Raw genomic sequence first — 19,379 nt, 5'->3', positions numbered from 1 at the left:
CTTGCTACTTCGTTGTTTTTAAACAGAAATTATTACTCAACCCACAATGGCACGTTGTGTTTTCGTCACTAATTGAACAAGCTTTACGAGTTTCGTTATGAAAAGTTCTTTATCCGCGTGACTGAATCAATGTTTAACGTGTTAAAATATAAATAGAACAGACCAGTCGATTGTTATGAACAACGGTTTATGTAACCTATTTTGTATTAATAAATCATTATTGCCAATAATAAACTAAAACATTGATAATATCTCTTATAATTTTGCCTAAAAACGCTCTGATAAATGATTTTATCCCGACAATAAACGTTTTTAAATGTCTGCATCGAATACAGAAGTCATACAGAAGTTATTGATATATAGCTTAACAGAACTGCTTTTATATTTTACATTGTTGTATAAACATTTTAAAAAGTTACTATGTAGTTGTTCTTTTGTATCTAACTTCTATATTGGTTTTGTAATGTGTCAAAGGCACTGAAAATAAAAAAAATATTCATCGGACGAACCGATCAGTATTCAGTTTATAGTATGGCCAAAGACAGTTACAGTATATAGTCTATGATATGACGAGCACACTGACGTCCATGCGTCGGGTTGTCTCTCTCCCTAAAGTATGACGAGGGGCCGATGGCTGGCCATGCGTCATACTCGTGAACGGGTGCTACTTGTGGTGACTGGTCGTACTTGAATTCGTGTATGCGGTGATTTTACTAATTTCGACTGTGTATATATGCATGTTGTTCCCACGAGAATGTAAGACTGCTTGCTAATTAATTTATATATATTTTTTTTAATATATATTTCTTTCTTTTTAAATTTAATATATATGTATTTCTTTTTTGACGTTCATAAGTGTACATTAAGTTACCTTTATGAATAAATTATTTAGATTTTGAAGATAGATCTGCCGGGCAATGCCGCTGCCGTAGGTATCTAGGTTATACAGCAAATAAACAGCTGGTAGATATATAAATCTTCTGTGCATGTGTTCGTAATTAAACTCCTAAACGGCTGGACAGATTTTGATTAAATTTTCGTGTGTTCAAATGGAATCGAAATTGATTTACAAAATAGATATATTTTTTTTTGTATATAAGTCGTGTGGACAACGTCTGTCGGACCCGCTAGTAATATATATAAAATATCGTGTGTTACTAAGTTTAACCCTACTTAAAAAAAGATTAATGCAGATCCATGTGAGATGTATGTACTTGTCTGTATAATAAACCCAGTTTAAACAAAAATTGTACAGTCCATTGCAGTCATAATACATCTGCAGATAGCCTCGATTCAAAATTTAAAACATTCGATACAGCTTTAATGGGATTACTGATATCATATGAAATAAGGTCACTAGATAATATACATATAGGTATTATCTTGTTAAAATTCTACATTGTTACCTTTGATTTATAATACTTAACTGGTTACTGGTGCTCCTAAATACCAGCTTCTTCCTTTTGAACAAATTTCGCGAAGGCCTTGTCGAATTGTCAATCTCAAATGTATTACTGGTCGCCTTGATTCTCTCTGATTGTATTCTACAAAGTATATTATGTTGGGTTCATGTTTGGGTTCATTCCTTCCGCCTTGCTCTAATACATTTCTTATCACCTGTCTGCACCATAAATCTGCATCATCTTAATGGAGGGAAGTGTTCCACTTATATAATAATTAAAAATATTTATTTTGTATAATACAAATGAGTTAATTGAAAATTATAATTTTTCGATAATTATGCAAATAGTTATATGTTATATTTGCATTATTATCATGTTATATTTTAATTTTTTTAAAATAATATTTTAAATTAAATTATATAGATTAATTGCAAAAAAAACGCTTAGGCCGATCGTGCCTCTCTATCGCTTGTTCTGCGCTCTCGCTTGCACGCTCGACTCAGGCGGAACGTGACAATGACTCAGGTTTCTTCGTGCGTGCAGCCGGCGTTCATCGATTTATAATATCGTTATCACCTCAAAACTTACGCCCTTACTCAGTAAAACTAAACTAATGATTACTTAAGACTATCCACTACTCACACCTATCTTCAATATTGTACGACGAAATAAAACTTTAACTAACAGTTAGACTACTACGCTTAATGGCCGACTTTTTTGGAAACAAACACCAACTACACCCCATCAAACACGACGCAAACCTACATATAAGCCAACCAAAAAACGCATTTTGTTTCTTACAGACGCCCTTTAATCCTTAAGCACTTTCTTAAAAACTCTGACTCGATTCAATTTGTACATTCACTAACAATCTTAAGCAAAGTCTTCTAATCCTGTCTGTAACCGAAAATAAACTATTTGTTTGTAGTAAAATTATAGTTCGTGTTATGTAGAATTTATTCCTTATTATAATCATGAGTACCTATGTGAAATAGAATATACTAGCTGCCCACAACACAGGGAATCGCAGTGTTTGTTTTGTGCAGTAAAGTTTTTCTTTTCGAAACAGAATATGTTTATGAGTACACGTTATATAGATTGTCTAAAAAGTAACATATTAACTTTGTTATTTATTAATTAAGTATATATTTTTAATGCGTGATTCTTGCGTAAAAATATAATATGGGTAGTGGTTTTTTTATTTGAAAGGACGTTTTAAAGTCATAATGTACGTCATTGTTTTAATAGGTTGTTGACTATATGTTGTGTAATATAACAAAATTCTTAATTAGCTAAGCTCAAAAATACAATAATGTTACCAATATGAATACATTTCGTTTTACATAATATATATTCCCACGGGCAGAACTCTCACCTTGACTTAAAAATACTTATCGCGCTGAAAAGTCATAAGGCCATACAAAAGCTAACTGTAAATATTTCTGAATATGTAAAGAACTGTTTTTTTATACAAATAAAAATTTAAACGAAGTAATAGGGCTTCTGCTTTTGTTCATAGACTAAGAGTAAAAACCTTTGTTTATGAAAGAATTGCCTTATTATTAGACTTAAATTCTAATATTATTAATTAGATATTAATTAAAATCTGATCTAATTATATTGTGCGTATGTATAGGCACAGAGAATAGAGTCGTATAAAAAGTTTTCTTTTATTCCGGTGTATGTCAATGCTTCTTTCGTACAAAAATAAATTCACATTCATTAACCACATCACAGTAGTAATACTACGTAACAATAATAAGATAACTAACAAATAACAATAATTAATAAAGATTCTGTTATGTAATTATGTAATTTATATGCACCTACTATTATGTATTACTATTTTCAATTCATTGTCTGTATACGGGGGATTGAGATTTTTCTATTTGGCGCAAATATTCCACAGATTAGAATAAACTGAGCAGCTATAACGCCGTAACGTAATATATAATTAATTATTCTATATTTCTACAATCCATAAATACTGACGTTACGGATTTTCTTATATTACAACGAACAATGTATACATAATAGAATTAAATTCACGAGCTAATCTATTCATAACTGCGCAGTTAGAACATACCAGACATGCTCTATTGGATTGAAGTCAGGAGTTCGAACTGGTAAATCTAAACGGATTCCTTGCATGTCGCCAGAGTAGTGCGAGCGAGCTTTATTGTCCATAAAAATGGAACTTATAATACTCCAATCTTATATTGAGCGCTTAACCGCTTGGCTGATACTGAACAATGATTGACTTAAAGAGTGAAAATAACAATGGATTTCTATTGAATACATACATATTTATTCTCACAGCAATTATTTTTGTCCATAATTTGGCCCAAGGAAGTATAATGAATTCATAACCATAGCAACCTGGGGAAAAAATTCGTATAGATAGATAGAAGTTTAATAATCGTGGCTTCTGAGTGCAGTTGGATCTAGCTTTGACAGCGTTTGGACTCTCATTAAGATAACAAAGTAATTAATTGTTTTTTTTTGGAGCATTTATCTTCTGCCTCGTAATTGGCTACTCATATATATTAATTGTGAATCAATATAGGGTGATTGATATAGATTAGCCTTTACATTTTTGATTATATTATTTTTATTATCTATTTTTTTTTATTCTACTTTATTTTAGATATACTTAGTTATTTTTTGTTAATTATTTATGCACTTCTTGTACTTTACTAAGGTTGCCTGGAAGAAATCGTTTGTTAGCGATAAGGCCCGTTGCCTAATAACTTCTGTAACCTGCTTTTTTATAAGTATGTTATTTTAAAATTAATGAAGTGTAAAAAATAAATAATATCTACTAATCCCAGTTCATGGTTTTACCTCAAATAACTATGGTATGTTCTTACTTTTTTAGAACACTTTTCAAGTAAAGTAATAATTGTTATAACCTATTACTCTCGAAGGATATGATTTTCTTTAATTACTTTCCCTTCTCGAAGGTTCTTTTCATTAATTTACGGAGGTTTACCTACGATCATTTCGAGTATTCCTTTGAGTAAGAGCGCTAGGTCTCGGAATCTTACCCTTATATGGGTAGGTATATTATTTATCGGATCTCGTATAACTTTAATAATTTATTCTAGCTATGCCTACAACATTTAAAATATGCATGATTATTCGGAACTCAAAGATAAACTTTGTTTATGTCACTTCATCTTTTGATTGATAATCTCTGATAACATATTTTGTTTTTTTTTCACACGTGTGTTATATTGTGTTTTAGTGATCACCGAACAAGCTTATTTCGACATAGGTTTATAGTAAATAATAGCATAAGTTTATTTAAAGTTTTATTAAAGAGCGCCTTGCTTTATATAGTATGGTATGGTAAAGGACTGGAAATATTGTCGGATAAGACATTTTCGTCTCACGTGCACGTGCTGCCCTGCGATTCTGTAACTCACTTTTCGAACTCACACAGCGGTTTTTGCATCGGCGGTCGCTCTCAAATCAGTCGTGAAGCAGTCATTTTATATATATTATTTATATTCATATGATTTGGCATTCTGATAAACAATAAACTACAAGCTCCCACCTTTTCAGAATGCCAAATCATAAATAAAATGACTGCTTCACGACTGATTTGAGAGCGACCGCCGATGCAAAAACCGCTGTGTGAGTTCGAAAAGTGAGTTACAGAATCGCAGGGCAGTAGTAGGTACACAGTGTGTGTAAAGGTTTTGGGTTTTATTTATGACACTATATGAATGGATTGACAAGATCTTAAAAACTATTTCAGATCATTTATTTGTGATTATAGATACTACACAATAATCCTGAATATTGGATTTCAAAATTTCAAGAACCCGCCAAAACTCTTCTCTAGACAAGATGGCGTCGCACCATTCCCTATGGCATGATTCGACTAATCTGTGACCGTTTGTGTCACGTGACTAATGTATAAAAAATATTATTTTTAATGATCGACTTATTGTTATGGAATAAATAAATTATAAACTCTATTATTTCATTCCATAACATTCTATTATAGCTTTACTTTTATTATTCATCCATTGTTACTTATTGGAAGGAAGAATTTAATCGCCGAATACCGAATATTTTGCACCTTACCGAATATTAGGAAACGTAACCTATGTCGTATACTTTCATTTAAATGAGTTTGTTAAAAGGTTATGATCCTGGTAGGGTTGGTTTAAATGCGAAAAGGTTTTTGTTAGTTGAACTCCGGAATAGTATTAAAATTGAATGCATATTTTGCTTCTTTTTACTAAAAACGTTTTGTTGAAGTTTATCTCTTGTATTTGGGGTACTTCAGCACATAGTGGTGTTAAAAATATTTACATAAATCACATTGGTTGAGGTCTTACATCTCATGACGATGTAAATGTGTGTGTGTAAATTGTGCGAAATAAAAGTGACAGATGTTGATTGTTTACCCACGACCTTTGCTTAAGATAACATAATATTATATAAACTTTCTTGACCGTTGGCACTGGACCGAATATGTACTTGGTAACGTAGCCGGTTAGGCCGAATACCGAATAGTACCGTAATAGGGTAATTCTGGGGGTCATAGTCATCTAAAACGCTAGTAAAATACCTTTCGCACATTAGTACAAAAATAAAACTTTGAACAATTCAATTTGAGGATATGAGACTAAATAGGAACAATTAAAACGAAAAAACTTATTTTTAAATCACAATTAGACTCTCTCTCATATTAGCAGCAGCTTTTTTAGCAGATATTTCCTGCAAAATCAGGGACGGAGTGTAATTTGACATCTTACCGGATGTACCTAATTTTGGAGTCTTTGAAACCTTAGATACAGCAGTTGCATTTAATGAGGTTTTTGGTTTTTGTGGGTACCATTTCAGGACTATATGGTGTCTATTTGGCTCATTTGAAGTAAGTACTTGGATTATGCTGAATCATTTGTGTGTGAATCCTTTCGCGATGAAGGAGTATTCAGCAAGTCACGTATGAATATAGCTATTTATTGCAATACCAGGCACATAAATGTGTGTATTGAAAGTTGTGAATAGAATACCAAATATTCTCTCAATTAACATAAACAATTCTAGAGCAGAAGGCGAACAAAAATGCAGGTATACGGAAAAAATTATGTCTTATGTTAAGTAGAAACGACGTCAACCAAAAATAACACAAGAATGAATTTTGAATATAAAAAACGAAGTAAAAACTATTGCTACGTTAGAAAAAAACTCAGATATAAAAGGCACGCCCGAAATCGTTGCAATTATTCAAGTTGTTCATCATTGCCCGGATAGCTCAGTCGGTAGAGCATTGGACTTTTAATCCAAGGGTCCAGGGTTCAAGTCCCTGTTCGGGCGGCAACTTTTTGTTACGACTTAAGAAACTATTATCAACATTTCTCAATATTTGCTCGTTAACTTCAATTGATAATGCGCATGATTGTATTTTTATTATTTTTTTCTGTATTTTGTATATAATAAATTTGGAAAAACCCAAATTTTTTGTACTTATTTTGTTTTACTAATTATAATTATACTAACCAAACATAGACTACAACTAATATTAAATATTCTTATTAAAAACATACGATGACAGGAGCATTATTGACACACTAACCGAATATGCCCGTTGCTATGTCGTTAAAGATCAAGGCTGTTTCATCTTTAAAACCGGTTGATAACACGTGGTGATAAAATAAAAATATTCTCGTACATCGCGAGTGTGTGTGCTGTTATTTGTTTTTCTTTTACAAATATTTCGAAAACAAAATATTAGATAACTTTTTCATAAAGTTTTAAATCGCCTATTTTTTACTATCAGCTCAGTAGCATCTCCAGAAAAGAAACGCTATTTATTCTTGAGAAATATTGTATAATACAACTGGGTAGTCATAAACAAATAATATCCAATATAAGGCAAATTAATATCGTTGAATTTCTATTCTCTGATAATCTATATTACTAGACTCAGACTAGAATAATTGCGAGCCTTCTGGCAATATAAGTGTCCATGGGCGGCGGTATCACTTAACAACAGGTGAGCCTCCTGCCCGTTTGCCTCCTATTACATAAGAAATGGTACATAAATAAAAATATAGAAGTCACGAAATAAGAAAGAAAAAAGGTGTGCAACTAATTTAACCAAATCCAGCTATTGTTTTGAACTACTGTTTCCATATCTAAATTATTAATAAAATGTGTTTATCTAACTTCTGATCAGGTTGGATGTAAATTATGTCACCATAATATTATAAAATAAAACTACTACGCATTAACTTTTGTACGTGTGTGAGTAATGTTGGCAAAGATTAGTACGTGATGTAAACATGTCAGGTAATCGATTATGGTAGAGTCAATATTTTTTACTTTTTGTCAAAAATGTTACGTGGGCCGTGAGGTTTAATTTGTATTTTTTTTTATTATCTTTTGGTTATCGCAAACACTACTTGTGTAATAAATTTTGGGGAATGGAAACCATATAATATAGTTTTAAATTAAATATAACGCTAAAATAGACACATCGTATTCACAAATGCGCAATAGAATGTAGTCCAATAATTTTAGTTTGAAATAATATTATTGTTTTCCTTGGAACCACCTACAATAGATTACCCAAATGTAAAATCTATGAACCTGTTTATCTGCACTGCGCAATACCACATTCCACATCTTGTTATTACCCAAAAACAAAATAATTAGTACATTTAAATGTTAGTCATTATAATCGTATAGACAAAAAATACATGACACTATTTTTTTTTACACCATTAGAAAAACATGTTATTCTTTGAACACTTCGATACACATGATCAATGTGTGCGTTGTGTGCTTACGTTATCGGTTTATCGTGTGAGTGGCTCGGAGCTAGCGTATTTATTTTAGTCGCCGGTTGAACTCGGCTCAGTGTTTCTTGAATTTAACAAGTGTGTGTTGTGATTAGAGAAAATAATGTCCGCATCACCAATTGCAAGGGCGACGCATAGCCAGACGATCCCGACTAGGCGTGTCCATATAACGGATCCTTCGCAAATGCCAGATGTCTACTCCAGCACTCCTGGAGGCACCATTTACTCTACAACACCTGGAGGTATTTGTTTACTTCAAGTTTTATAAGTCTTACGTTTATATTCTTGGGGCTGGACCCACGGAATCATTCGCAACTTAATGAATAAAAGCTTGTTAATAATCTATTTAAACTCGCCGGCTGGCAGAAAAAAATACCAATTACCACCACACGCGTTCGATGTTTTAAAGTGCCGGATGTTTATGTGTCATATATGACACATAAATATTCACGTGAAAATGACACTTAATAACATAAATAAGAAACTAGAAAAACATATAAGGCACGTGCAAAGCACATTGTTTTTGTTACGTAATATAACATGCGATATTGATAAACAAACTCAAGATATTCTAACCTAAAACTGACATTTAATAAAAACATGTGACATTTAATAAGTAAAAAGAACAAATTCTTGTGACGTTCAGTGGTTTTCCTGCTTTTGATATATACATATTTGTTTATTTAATATTTTTTTTATCAATCATATTGTTTTTTAGGCCGATTATTTAAAAAAATAGTCCACACAGGTGTAAAGTTCATACAGAAGTTAAATATGTAATATCACAGATTCAATTGGTCAAATTTAATTTAGTACCTTAAAATGGTATGAGATAACGCTGAGCTGTAACGTACATAGTAAATTGTACGTTACAGCTACTTGGCTTAATTACATTTAATTGAAGCTTGAAGGTAATAGTAAATTTAGACATGACCGGTTACCTCGTGGACGCTACAATTTGTCTCACATCTAAAAAATATAGAACTTTATAGTAAAGATAAAAGTAATTTTATATTAGTTATAAAAAAATGTGATGACTGAAGTTTCGACATTTGTTAAATCGTTATCTTTTTAATGCAAATGTATTAAAGATTTATTACTAAATAAATATTATTTAAACGATTACTTATACTATGCAATCGAAATTTTACACATTTACTAAAACACTTCGTAAACAGAAAATACTATACGGCGTTCTTAACTCTCAGCCAAATTAAAAACGTTAATCGTATAGTTATATAACCTAAAATAAACAATAATAATATTATTCATACTATCTAGTTCTACTTGAGATAAGAAAACAAGGTCATTTATTTTCTTATCTCTTCTCTGTAACACGTGAAGACAAGCTTTATCTATTCGATAACATTAGATATCCGTCATATATTTGGTTTGTAAGATTTTGCATAAATCCGATGTAAGGAATCAGTATATTTATAAATTTTATTACAAAAAATTGCGTCAGACTCAAGGTCATAAACGCTTGTTTACATTCGAGAGTCGAAGTCTATTATCGAATGAGTTTGGTTTATAATTATGTGCATTTCAAATAAGCAATAAAATTTGATATGTTAAATTATTAATATCTTCTGTCTACTTTAGAATTCAATGTTTATTAAATGAATTATTATTTATAAAAAGGGCGCCAAAAGGTATCGTTTTTTGTTTATGGGATTGTTAATTTTGTTTTTCATTTCAGGTACCAGGATTGTATATGAGAGGTCGTTTATGATGTCACTGAGTCAGTCACCGATCTCAAAAACACCACCGAAATGTGCACTGCCAGTCTCGATGCTGAAGAATCCTTCGGGACCTATTGCCCACCTACAGACGTCTTCTCATAAGCCTCGCTCGAATTCCATCTCCTTTGACGAATCACAGGAGACATTCTCTATGGATCTCTAAATAGGTTAAGGTTATTCAACTTGTGCGAAATCATCTGTGGCGGGAAATAATGACACAGAATTGTATTGTCGCGTAGGCTTATTTTTTTATATTAGAGCTAAGTCAAAAAATCGCAAATCTCTAGTCACCTAATAAATGTTGAGTATATAATTTAAAAGATAATACTTCGATAGAGCTACAGACATTTGTACCTCTATGGATAGTTGACGGGCAGGGTGATAAAATTCACAAATATAGCATTTTCTCGACTGATTTGAATTTTGACTTAAGCATAGATTTTATGTATTTTTAGGATTTTTAAGGACCATGTTATAACTACGGTTTTGTGAACGCGTTTTAAAAACGCAGCCCTTTGCAAAAAAAAGTATAAAATATAAAAGCCACAATTTAAAAAAATAGATATTCTTTATGGAATGGCTGAAAGCGTTTTAAATAAAAAAAACAAAGGGTCATGAGTGTAGTGTGTTTTGTGCAAAGTGCGTTTGACGCAACACTAATGAGGTGCTGAAATTTTTCGTATAAATTTACCATATCGATGTTATTACCAAAAACCTTTGATGATTTTATGAACACAAGTTAATTTACAAGTTAAAAGTATTTCGTATTTTAATAATGATATGATATTTCATAAGGATATTAAAATAAATGTATTGCCTTTTAAGATATTTGCGTTAAATTGTTCCGAGAATGTATTATTACATGACTGCTAATAAAAAAATTGAAATAATTTTTGTTTGTATTTATGCCACCCTACATTATATTTTTAAACGTGTGACGCACGCGTCTGTGTTATAACGATGTGTTCTTTATATTGTTATTTTTATGTATAATTGCCGTAACCGAAATGGGACATGGCGGGTTTGTGTGTGTTCATATAGAATTGGGATCAAGCTCTCGACCTAGTGGTTGTAACATATGGCTAACACTGCTTCCGCTTCTTTTGTTTGTTTAGTTTCACTTTAGATTCCGGTAGGTGGCGTATTTTAAGATCATTTACCGACACCGCCAGACTGGCGTGAAACAATCTAAAGAATTAATAAATAATTCGTATTATGTATGTAGTGGTTTCTTTTTCGATATTTAAAATGTTTCGTTTCTAGAATATCTAACAGGTTTTTTTCGATAATGTGCTAAATAATATACCTACGCAGACGACAAGCGCATAATTAAACGCAGAAAAACAAAACCTTAATACCAAGGGTTTAGCAAGGTCAAATATGAGTGACAAGGAAAAAAACTTTATATTAGCATTGGTATAATTTTTCGATATAACATATAAAGGTTCGTAAACAACGAAACTCTAATTTGTTGCTTACATTTTCCATAGTTTAACCAAAACAGTAAGTAACTTGTCTCTGGTTTCATAAAGTATTGAGATCTACATTCTATTTTAGTTTTAGATTATATCTGAAAAACCTCAATATCTTAGCTATACAATCTCTACATAGTCAAAAGAGGAATGTTGTAATTATACTACGCTGGAATGCAATTTCTTGAGTATGTCCACATTTTGGCATAGTTCATTGCCCTGTGTTTAGTTATTGCAATACGTCATATTTAGGATACACTAAAGTGAATCTTATTTCTAATAATATAGGGTACACAATGATTTTTTAAATATTTTCACCCTATAGTCCCTCACCCTTCAAAATGATCTGTCTGGGTCTAATCGCTTGATTCGTCTGTTTGGACTACATTAGTGTGTATTGAAATATAAATTTGTTTTATTTCAAGAGAAAATACCTTAGATTTTGTTCTAATAAATATTGTTATTAGTCTTATTTACTTCTTTTCATATCGTTGTTTTTATTCATGATACGTTTAATTCGAATTTATACTGAAAATTATAATAAGACTCTCTAGGGATTTGGATTAATTAATTAAAAATGTACTCTATAATTCTTTTTATATAGCTGTAAGCTACTATCGATTATCTATACACGGTCTAACCCTTCCATAGAGAAAATCAATCTTGAAAGTGGCATTGATATTCATGGTATTGGCGGGAAATGTCACAATATTCAATAGCTTTCCCAATGTGTAGTTTCGAACTATCTTTTTATCCCTTTAATAATAATGCTATCGTGTCTGAATGTATGAACATGAAATGCTGTAAGGAGTTTCCCGATAAAGTATTCAATAGTTTAATTTAAATTAACTGACAAATAACTATTAATTGTTAAATTAGGACTCAGAATGTATAGTAAATATATAATGAATTGCGTTTGATATACATATAGCTATTTGCCATTATTTCTTACCGAAATAAGGTTGATAAATTTATACAGTAATGATCAGTTATTTTTGCCCTGTCGGGTTTTACGATTGGCTCCAAAATAGATTCCACATTGTATGCCATTTGCGGTAGCTTTGAGCTTAATTACAGATGATTAACACATATTATATACATGTATATCAATCATACATGTCAGTATCATAAAATCCCGACTGAGTGGTATAAATAAATATAAACTATGGCTTATGTTCCTACATTGTACTGTTGAGGCTTCCGATAAACTCATTAGGGTGAGCGGGCGATGCAACTGCGTGATTTTTTCCCCTTTTTTTCTATACATCAATAGATATTAAAACATTTTCGCTATTTGAATTTGTAATTCTAGCGTAAGAAGGTAGTGCCCGGTCTTACAGGCTTCAGAACACTCAACTTGAGGATATAGGTCAACAAAAGAGACAATTAATAATGAATTTTTATTATTATAAAAGTATGTTGATTATTACATTATTACATATCTAGGTTTTTAGAAACACAATTCGATATTTTTATTTCATCGATTTTAGTATTGTAAATTCTGTGTTATCAGTATACCATAATTAATTGACATTATTGATAAAATACACTTATTTATTTATAAGACATTGATGATAGATGAATTTGTAAAAAACCTTTTTTGTTTTATTATGACGAGTTTTATTTGACCTAACAATTTTTACGACATAGAATTAACTACAATTAAACACTTCAATGCCGCGAAAGAGGTATTTTCCATTATAGTGCTGAAAATATTCCATGCAGGGGCAAAGCCTTTGGTCTCTTCTGTTCTCTTTTTGGTTCTGTCTGTATTATAAAATAATTTAAAATTGTGTTATGCTGTAGCGTCGGAGAAATAGGTTTTGCATAAATAATAATATATGTAGGTACGCTTGTAGTTATGCTATATACAGCAAGTGCTATATACAGCAAGTGCTATATACAGAATATTCTAGAAATATCCTCATTCGTTCACAAAAACAAATATTTTTAAGTCAACTGGAATGGAATATAATATGTAGTATGTACGCTTGTAGTTATGCTATACTTCTATAAGCTATATAGCAAGTTTGGTTTTTATTATATAAACCACAATCAGAATATTCTAGAAATATCCTTATTCGTTCACAAAAACAAATATTTTGAAGTCAACTAGAATGGACAACTGCCGTTGAATTGGGGAGAAATTTGCTATGCCATAATTTATCTATAATTGTATTAGAAAAACACTTGCTTCATAATAATTTTCCAAAAACATTCAAATATCTTCCTACTAGAGTTTTTAAATCTAGGTACTTAATGAACTACTTTTGGAGATTTTTTTTTATATAAGTAAATGATTATTTGAGTTAAACGTTAATTAATATTAATTTGATAAAATAATATAAGAATTGACAATGAATGATATGATTAATAATGTAACTACTTATGTACTATGTAAAATTTCTTTTCATTAATTAAGACAAATTTTCACGTCTCATCTCATTGTGTGTTCTGAACAGTTGTTTGGGTTGTTCATTTTTCCGTTTCTACACAGTACGAGCCGTATTAACTCAACATTTCATCCACATCACCTTGATGGCTGAAGTATTCCATGGTCCGGTCGCAAGACATTTTCTTTTGCGAACTAGCGAACTGTGTACTGCCGGTGGGGGAATCCCTGGAAGATACGACCTCAATTGTTTAAAAAAAGAGTATACTTAATACTCTTCCCTTAAAGGCCGGCCACCCAATAAAATGGGTGTCTATGGGTCTAAAAAAATGAATAAAGAAAACGACTCGATTCGGTATAAAATCTCGTAATAAAATCTCAATATAAAATTCTCGTGTCACAATGTTCGTTCCCATTCTCCTCCTAAGCGGCTCGACCGATTCTTATAAATTTTTATGCATATTCAGTAAGACTGAGAATCGGCTACTATCTATTTTTTAAACTATAAGGGGTGTCCACCCCAAAAAATATTTTATTATTTTTAGACAACATTTTTTGTTTTTATTTTTTTATGATACAGCATACATAAATACATACAACCCTTAATTTTCATCTACCCTCTATGATTAACCCCTACTTTTCATTTGTTAATTAAAATCTTATGACTTGAACTCTGAGGTTTATATAGAGAAAAATTCACAGAAAAACTTTTAAAAAATTCATTCCAGAAAATCTAACGGTCTCTGGGGTAGCATAGCAAAAAGTTCCATGTTGCTATGTACTACCTTTTTAGTAACATCACTTTAAGGAGAAACGAAATTCGCGAAAACAGCTAATATATATATTTATATATATGTATATATAATCATAATCATTATACGGAATAAGGTTGAAGTTGAAGGGAACTGATATAAAACTTATTAACCTCACTTATATAATTATTATGTAGTTGTCACTTTCAATTAATATTATGAAGATAAATAATGCGAATAATAATGTAATGTAAATATAATTGACTTGCGAAGTGGTAGTAAATGTAAATTTACAATTAATTCTTCAAAAACTTATTTTTGACGTTCATAAGTGTACTTGTTTACCTATAGCTATATGAATAAAGATATTTTGAGTTTGAGTGTTAAATGTCACACAAGTCTATAAGTGCATAGCCGGGGTTTGTATCTACGACCTCAGGGGGTTAGAGTCCCACGTTCAAGCCATGAGGTAAAAAATGCTTTTTGCTGTTACATAGATATTTTTTTAGATACAAATTTTATATTTATTTCCCCATCATCCTGGAACAATTTTCCAAAAAAACTGGAAACGACGATGTTAATTTCCTTAGGTGCCAAATAATTTATTTTATTAAAGAAAACCCCAATAATTAAATAGCAAAGTCAATGAAAACCGCAGAAAACTCATGTCTATTCCCGTCCAATTATTGAGTGTCGGTTCACATCAAAGCCGTTCAGATAAAGGGGTGTCGCCGGCGAAGTGGGGTGAAATGGCAAATAGGAGCCGACGTTTGCTCACCCGCCACAGACAATTTATATTTTACATTTATATCTGCATATTTCGAAACATATTAACATTAAACATTTTAACGAAGAGGTGTTTAATTACAATTATAATTAGAAGTTGTCTTTATAATGATTAATTTTAGCATTGAACCATTTAATAACGTTTGTTAATTACAAGATAATAAAACGAAGTTGTTTATTTTTTATAAAAATAAAACAATGATAACTTTAAAATATTGCGATGTTGATACGATGCGCGAGTAAAGCCCCCAGCTCTGGGGTCACTTTCAGGCGCCTGATAATTTCATGGGTGTTTGTGCATGGACAAAGAATCTTAAAACTCTACCAACGTTACGCGTTATCACTGTAAAGCGATCGACAAAATAATGGCATATTTCGATTGATTATGATTTGCCGACAGTGTCTCTAATACAGACACATACATAGACACAGAGTTTATTGCCAGTTCTTCAGATCTGGCAGTAAATGTAAAATTAGAAGCATTACATATATATATTTATTTTTTGACGTTCATAAGTGTACATTGTTACCGATATGAATACATTATATTGATTTTTTTTTGAGACACGCTTTACGATCTGTATTTCCACTTGACAATCAAACGAAACTCGGCATAGTTTCGTCTTTTGCTTTACTCTCGCAAAATCCGTGTATTGTCTTACTCGCGTAAACATAAGTTTTGTGCATGCTTTAAGGAATGTTTACGGTGATCCTCTACATTTAAAAAACCTGCAATTCTGCATGTGTTTTTGCACCTCTATAAATGTTAATAAAACAATGTTCCCCTTTTAAAACAGCGAAACAAGAGTCAATTTTGAATTATAACTATAACTAGGTATTTAAGGGGTGAAACAAGTTGGGGGCGCAAATATATTTGTAGATATTCGGAATGTTGTTATAGTGAAGGGATCTATATAGGGAATTATAGAGTATGATAGTTTAGGTTGCAGGAAGCCACCGATCAATGGTAGGTACTGATGGAATTTCGAATCGAGTAACAAGAAAAAATATATAACAAATCTAAATTATGTATAAACATTGGAAAAAATCGGTATTTATTATTATTATGTTATGTTCGTTATCTTTCTGGTTTCTGTTATAATTAAGAAATTACACAAGAGATTTAATGCGTTACGAATTTTAATGCGTAGTATTTTGTTGTAGCAGCATTTGTTTGTCAAAAACGATTGTATGGAATAATAATTCCATACGATTGGTTGTTCTAAACACAGGAAAAAATATATACGAGTTAAATTGCAAGTTTATCGTATCCAAAAATTAAAAAACTTGGTCGTGGGTTCCTTTTTTCTAATGTAAACTTCAGATTGTTTTAAATAGGGACACCTAGTATGAAGAATAATGATATCGTAGTTGCATCACCACAGCATGAACTCAAACACCTTTGATAATAATAGATAATAAAGAGCCCGTTCAATTTCCAATCATGACAAAAAAATATACACCTTAGATTTTTTACATACATTTTACATTATTTATATCTTCTTATCCTATATCCTAGCTACCTTTAGTACCTTCGATCGGAACCCCTTCACGGGAAAAGTCTTCTTCCAGTTCTTTCTATGGCTTTCTTTCTCCATTCGCTTCCTGCTACCGCTGCTATTTCTTCTATCCACCTTTTTTTGGGGCGCCCTCATCTCCTTCATCCCCTTGGTCCTTTCCATATATATCTTTAAAGTACACCTTTGTCGTTTGAAAATAATATATAATAGACCTGAAGGGGAGAATCACTGAAACACGAATCTGTGCTGTACCGTGATTGACTACTTAGTAAAAATAATCCAGCTACAATTCTATATTGATCTTCAGATTCGGAGAGTTTATTCCCAGTTCTTCTCGTCCATTCAACGCCCTTGATTTGAGAACTGGCAGTAAATGTAAAATTAGAAGTATTTAATATGTATTTCTTTATTGACGTTCATAAGTGTACATTGTGTTTCCTAAATGAATAAATGATTTTGAATTATAAGTCACCAGTTTCCTAAGTTTGTATTTTCTATACATTTTGATTTTTGGGTCTAAGATAACGCGGTCCTGTCTAAACAAAGACCTTACTAACAAATGTTAATAGCGAACGTCGACACAAAACTTCATTGGCATGATTCTAATGTATGAACTCAGGGTTGAGGGCATGCAAAGCTTTTTGTATGTTTACAAGAGCAAAAGCTATCCAATTTTCAGTTTGAATAAAAGCTAGGTGTCAATGGGAATGTGACGAGTCTTTTTCATGATAACGGCGTAATGAAAATTGTATTCAGGTCAGCCACTGCGGATTTAGGTTGATTTTTGACGCAGAAAAACCGGGAAAATAACTGGATTTTCAATTATAGGGAAAATCGAGACAGATGGTTACCGCATTATTATGTAATGTTTGCAGATTTGGGAACTACAAGGCCGGACGTCCGTCGTCTAGTGTTAAGTGTGGAACCAGCTGCCCACTGAAGTATTTCCAAACCGATTCGACTTAGGGTCCTTCAAGAAAAGAGAGTACCAATTCTTAAATGGCCGACAGAGCGATTGCGAGCCTTCTGGCAATGTGATTGTACATGGGCGGTATCACTTAACATCAGGTGAGCCTCCAGACCGTTTGCCTCTTTTAACTTAACGTAACTTATGTACACGCGTTAGAAGTTATACTTCTTTGGCGTAACAAGATAAAAATCTTTTCAAAGATTTTATCTTTCGCCTTAAGGTCAGTACTCACATACGGTATTACTCGATCGAGCTAAACTTTCGTCCACACATTGAGCATTGATCTATCGAGTGAGGCGCGCCGTTCAGTATTCACCGAGCCAAAGGATGTCTGTGCAACAAAGGAGACGGTGGCTGTATTTAGCAAGTCTCAAAGTGGTTTATAAGAAAATCAAAGAAAATGAAAAGAAATTTATCATAACATTCATTTCTCTTATTTTTGTGGGAGTAATCTTTGGACTTGACATTCTATAAACACTCACACTGTCTATATGTGTTAAAAGTATTAAAAAAGTTATTAGCTTTTTACAAAATTATGGTCACTATAAGCAACCACTACAATAGGTATAGGTAGTTTGTCGAACTTTTACATTTTGATTCGAATCACAATTTGATTTGAATCTTATTGTTACATTTTGATCGCCTACTACCCCTATAGTTTTAAAGTTGAATTTTGGATCTCGTATCTACCATATCTCTCAGGCAGGCAGGCAGAAGATGGGAGGACGATACAAAAAAATAGCGGGTCCAATGTCGATAAGAACCGCTAGAGAATGCCTAGATTGGAAAATTTTGAGGTGGCCTTTGTCGACTGGCTGTAAATAAATAAACAACCGTTTGCCGACAGATATTATAGATTAGGGACTTTACTTTATATAAGCTAAACAGCATTAAAGGCTTTTATTATTTTATTTATTTATTTATTTATTGGATCTCTTACTTAAAATATATAATATAGTAAAACTATTTGAGATGAGCTTTCAATTTTTTTTAATTTTGTGGCCATTTTGTTGTTGTAAGCACATTTAGCACACCTTTGTTTATATTGGACACAGATCGGCACGAGATAGGTAGTTAATTGAGATTTGTGATCAGTAATTCCGTGACCAAGTGGGGATGTTGTTTATCAGGGTGGGCGTGGTTAGTGTTGGCTTTGGACGGCTTGGATTTTTAATTTCGATAAAATGATAAATTTATACCTTCTTTATTTATAATATTCTTTTGAAATAAAGTGAAAAATTATTAAATATGGTGTTATTGTTATTTGGTACTTTTTTTGTAATTCTCTGCCTAGTTTTCTCGTTCTATTGATCGCGCTAGTGCTTTCTTGATATTAAAAAAACTTCTTTAACTCAAGACACAAGAATCTAGGGGTGAAATGCAAATTGCAACAGTTATCGTTATCGTGCACCCCTAGTGGCGTGTCGGTCAGCTGGGTGCGCGCGCCGCGGTCGATAGGCCCCGGGAGGCTCCACGCAGGCGCGGGACTATCGAACCCGCATACTGGCCGCCGCCACC

At 32.1% G+C, this 19,379-nt stretch overlaps 1 protein-coding gene and 1 non-coding gene across 2 annotated transcripts; both read left to right on the top strand.

The window, feature by feature from the left end:
* The first annotated feature begins 6,667 nt into the window (after positions 1-6,667).
* On the top strand, positions 6,668-6,740 carry Trnak-uuu. The gene has a single exon. It is a non-coding gene; the product is annotated as a tRNA-Lys (tRNA).
* Positions 6,741-8,268: 1,528 nt separating this feature from the next.
* On the top strand, positions 8,269-10,859 carry LOC125060812 (eukaryotic translation initiation factor 4E-binding protein). The gene is made up of 2 exons (XM_047665892.1): positions 8,269-8,469; positions 9,927-10,859. Exons 1-2 carry the CDS (start codon positions 8,331-8,333, stop codon positions 10,130-10,132), a joined length of 345 nt encoding a protein of 114 aa, XP_047521848.1. The 5' UTR covers positions 8,269-8,330; the 3' UTR covers positions 10,133-10,859.
* Positions 10,860-19,379: the final 8,520 nt, after the last annotated feature.

This window comes from Pieris napi, chromosome 22 (genome assembly GCF_905475465.1).
Source record: "Pieris napi chromosome 22, ilPieNapi1.2, whole genome shotgun sequence".
NCBI classification, from domain to species: domain Eukaryota; kingdom Metazoa; phylum Arthropoda; class Insecta; order Lepidoptera; family Pieridae; genus Pieris; species Pieris napi.
This window is presented reverse-complemented; position numbering and strand designations above follow the sequence as displayed.

What these genes read in the sequence shown, in the direction of transcription:
- LOC125060812 (XM_047665892.1), top strand. Translation starts at nt 8,331, where the DNA reads ATGTCCGCATCACCAATTGCAAGGGCGACGCATAGCCAGACGATCCCG. An exon ending in TTACTCTACAACACCTGGAG is followed by an intron (nt 8,470 to 9,926) that starts GTATTTGTTTAC and finishes TTTTCATTTCAG; the next exon opens with GTACCAGGATTGTATATGAG.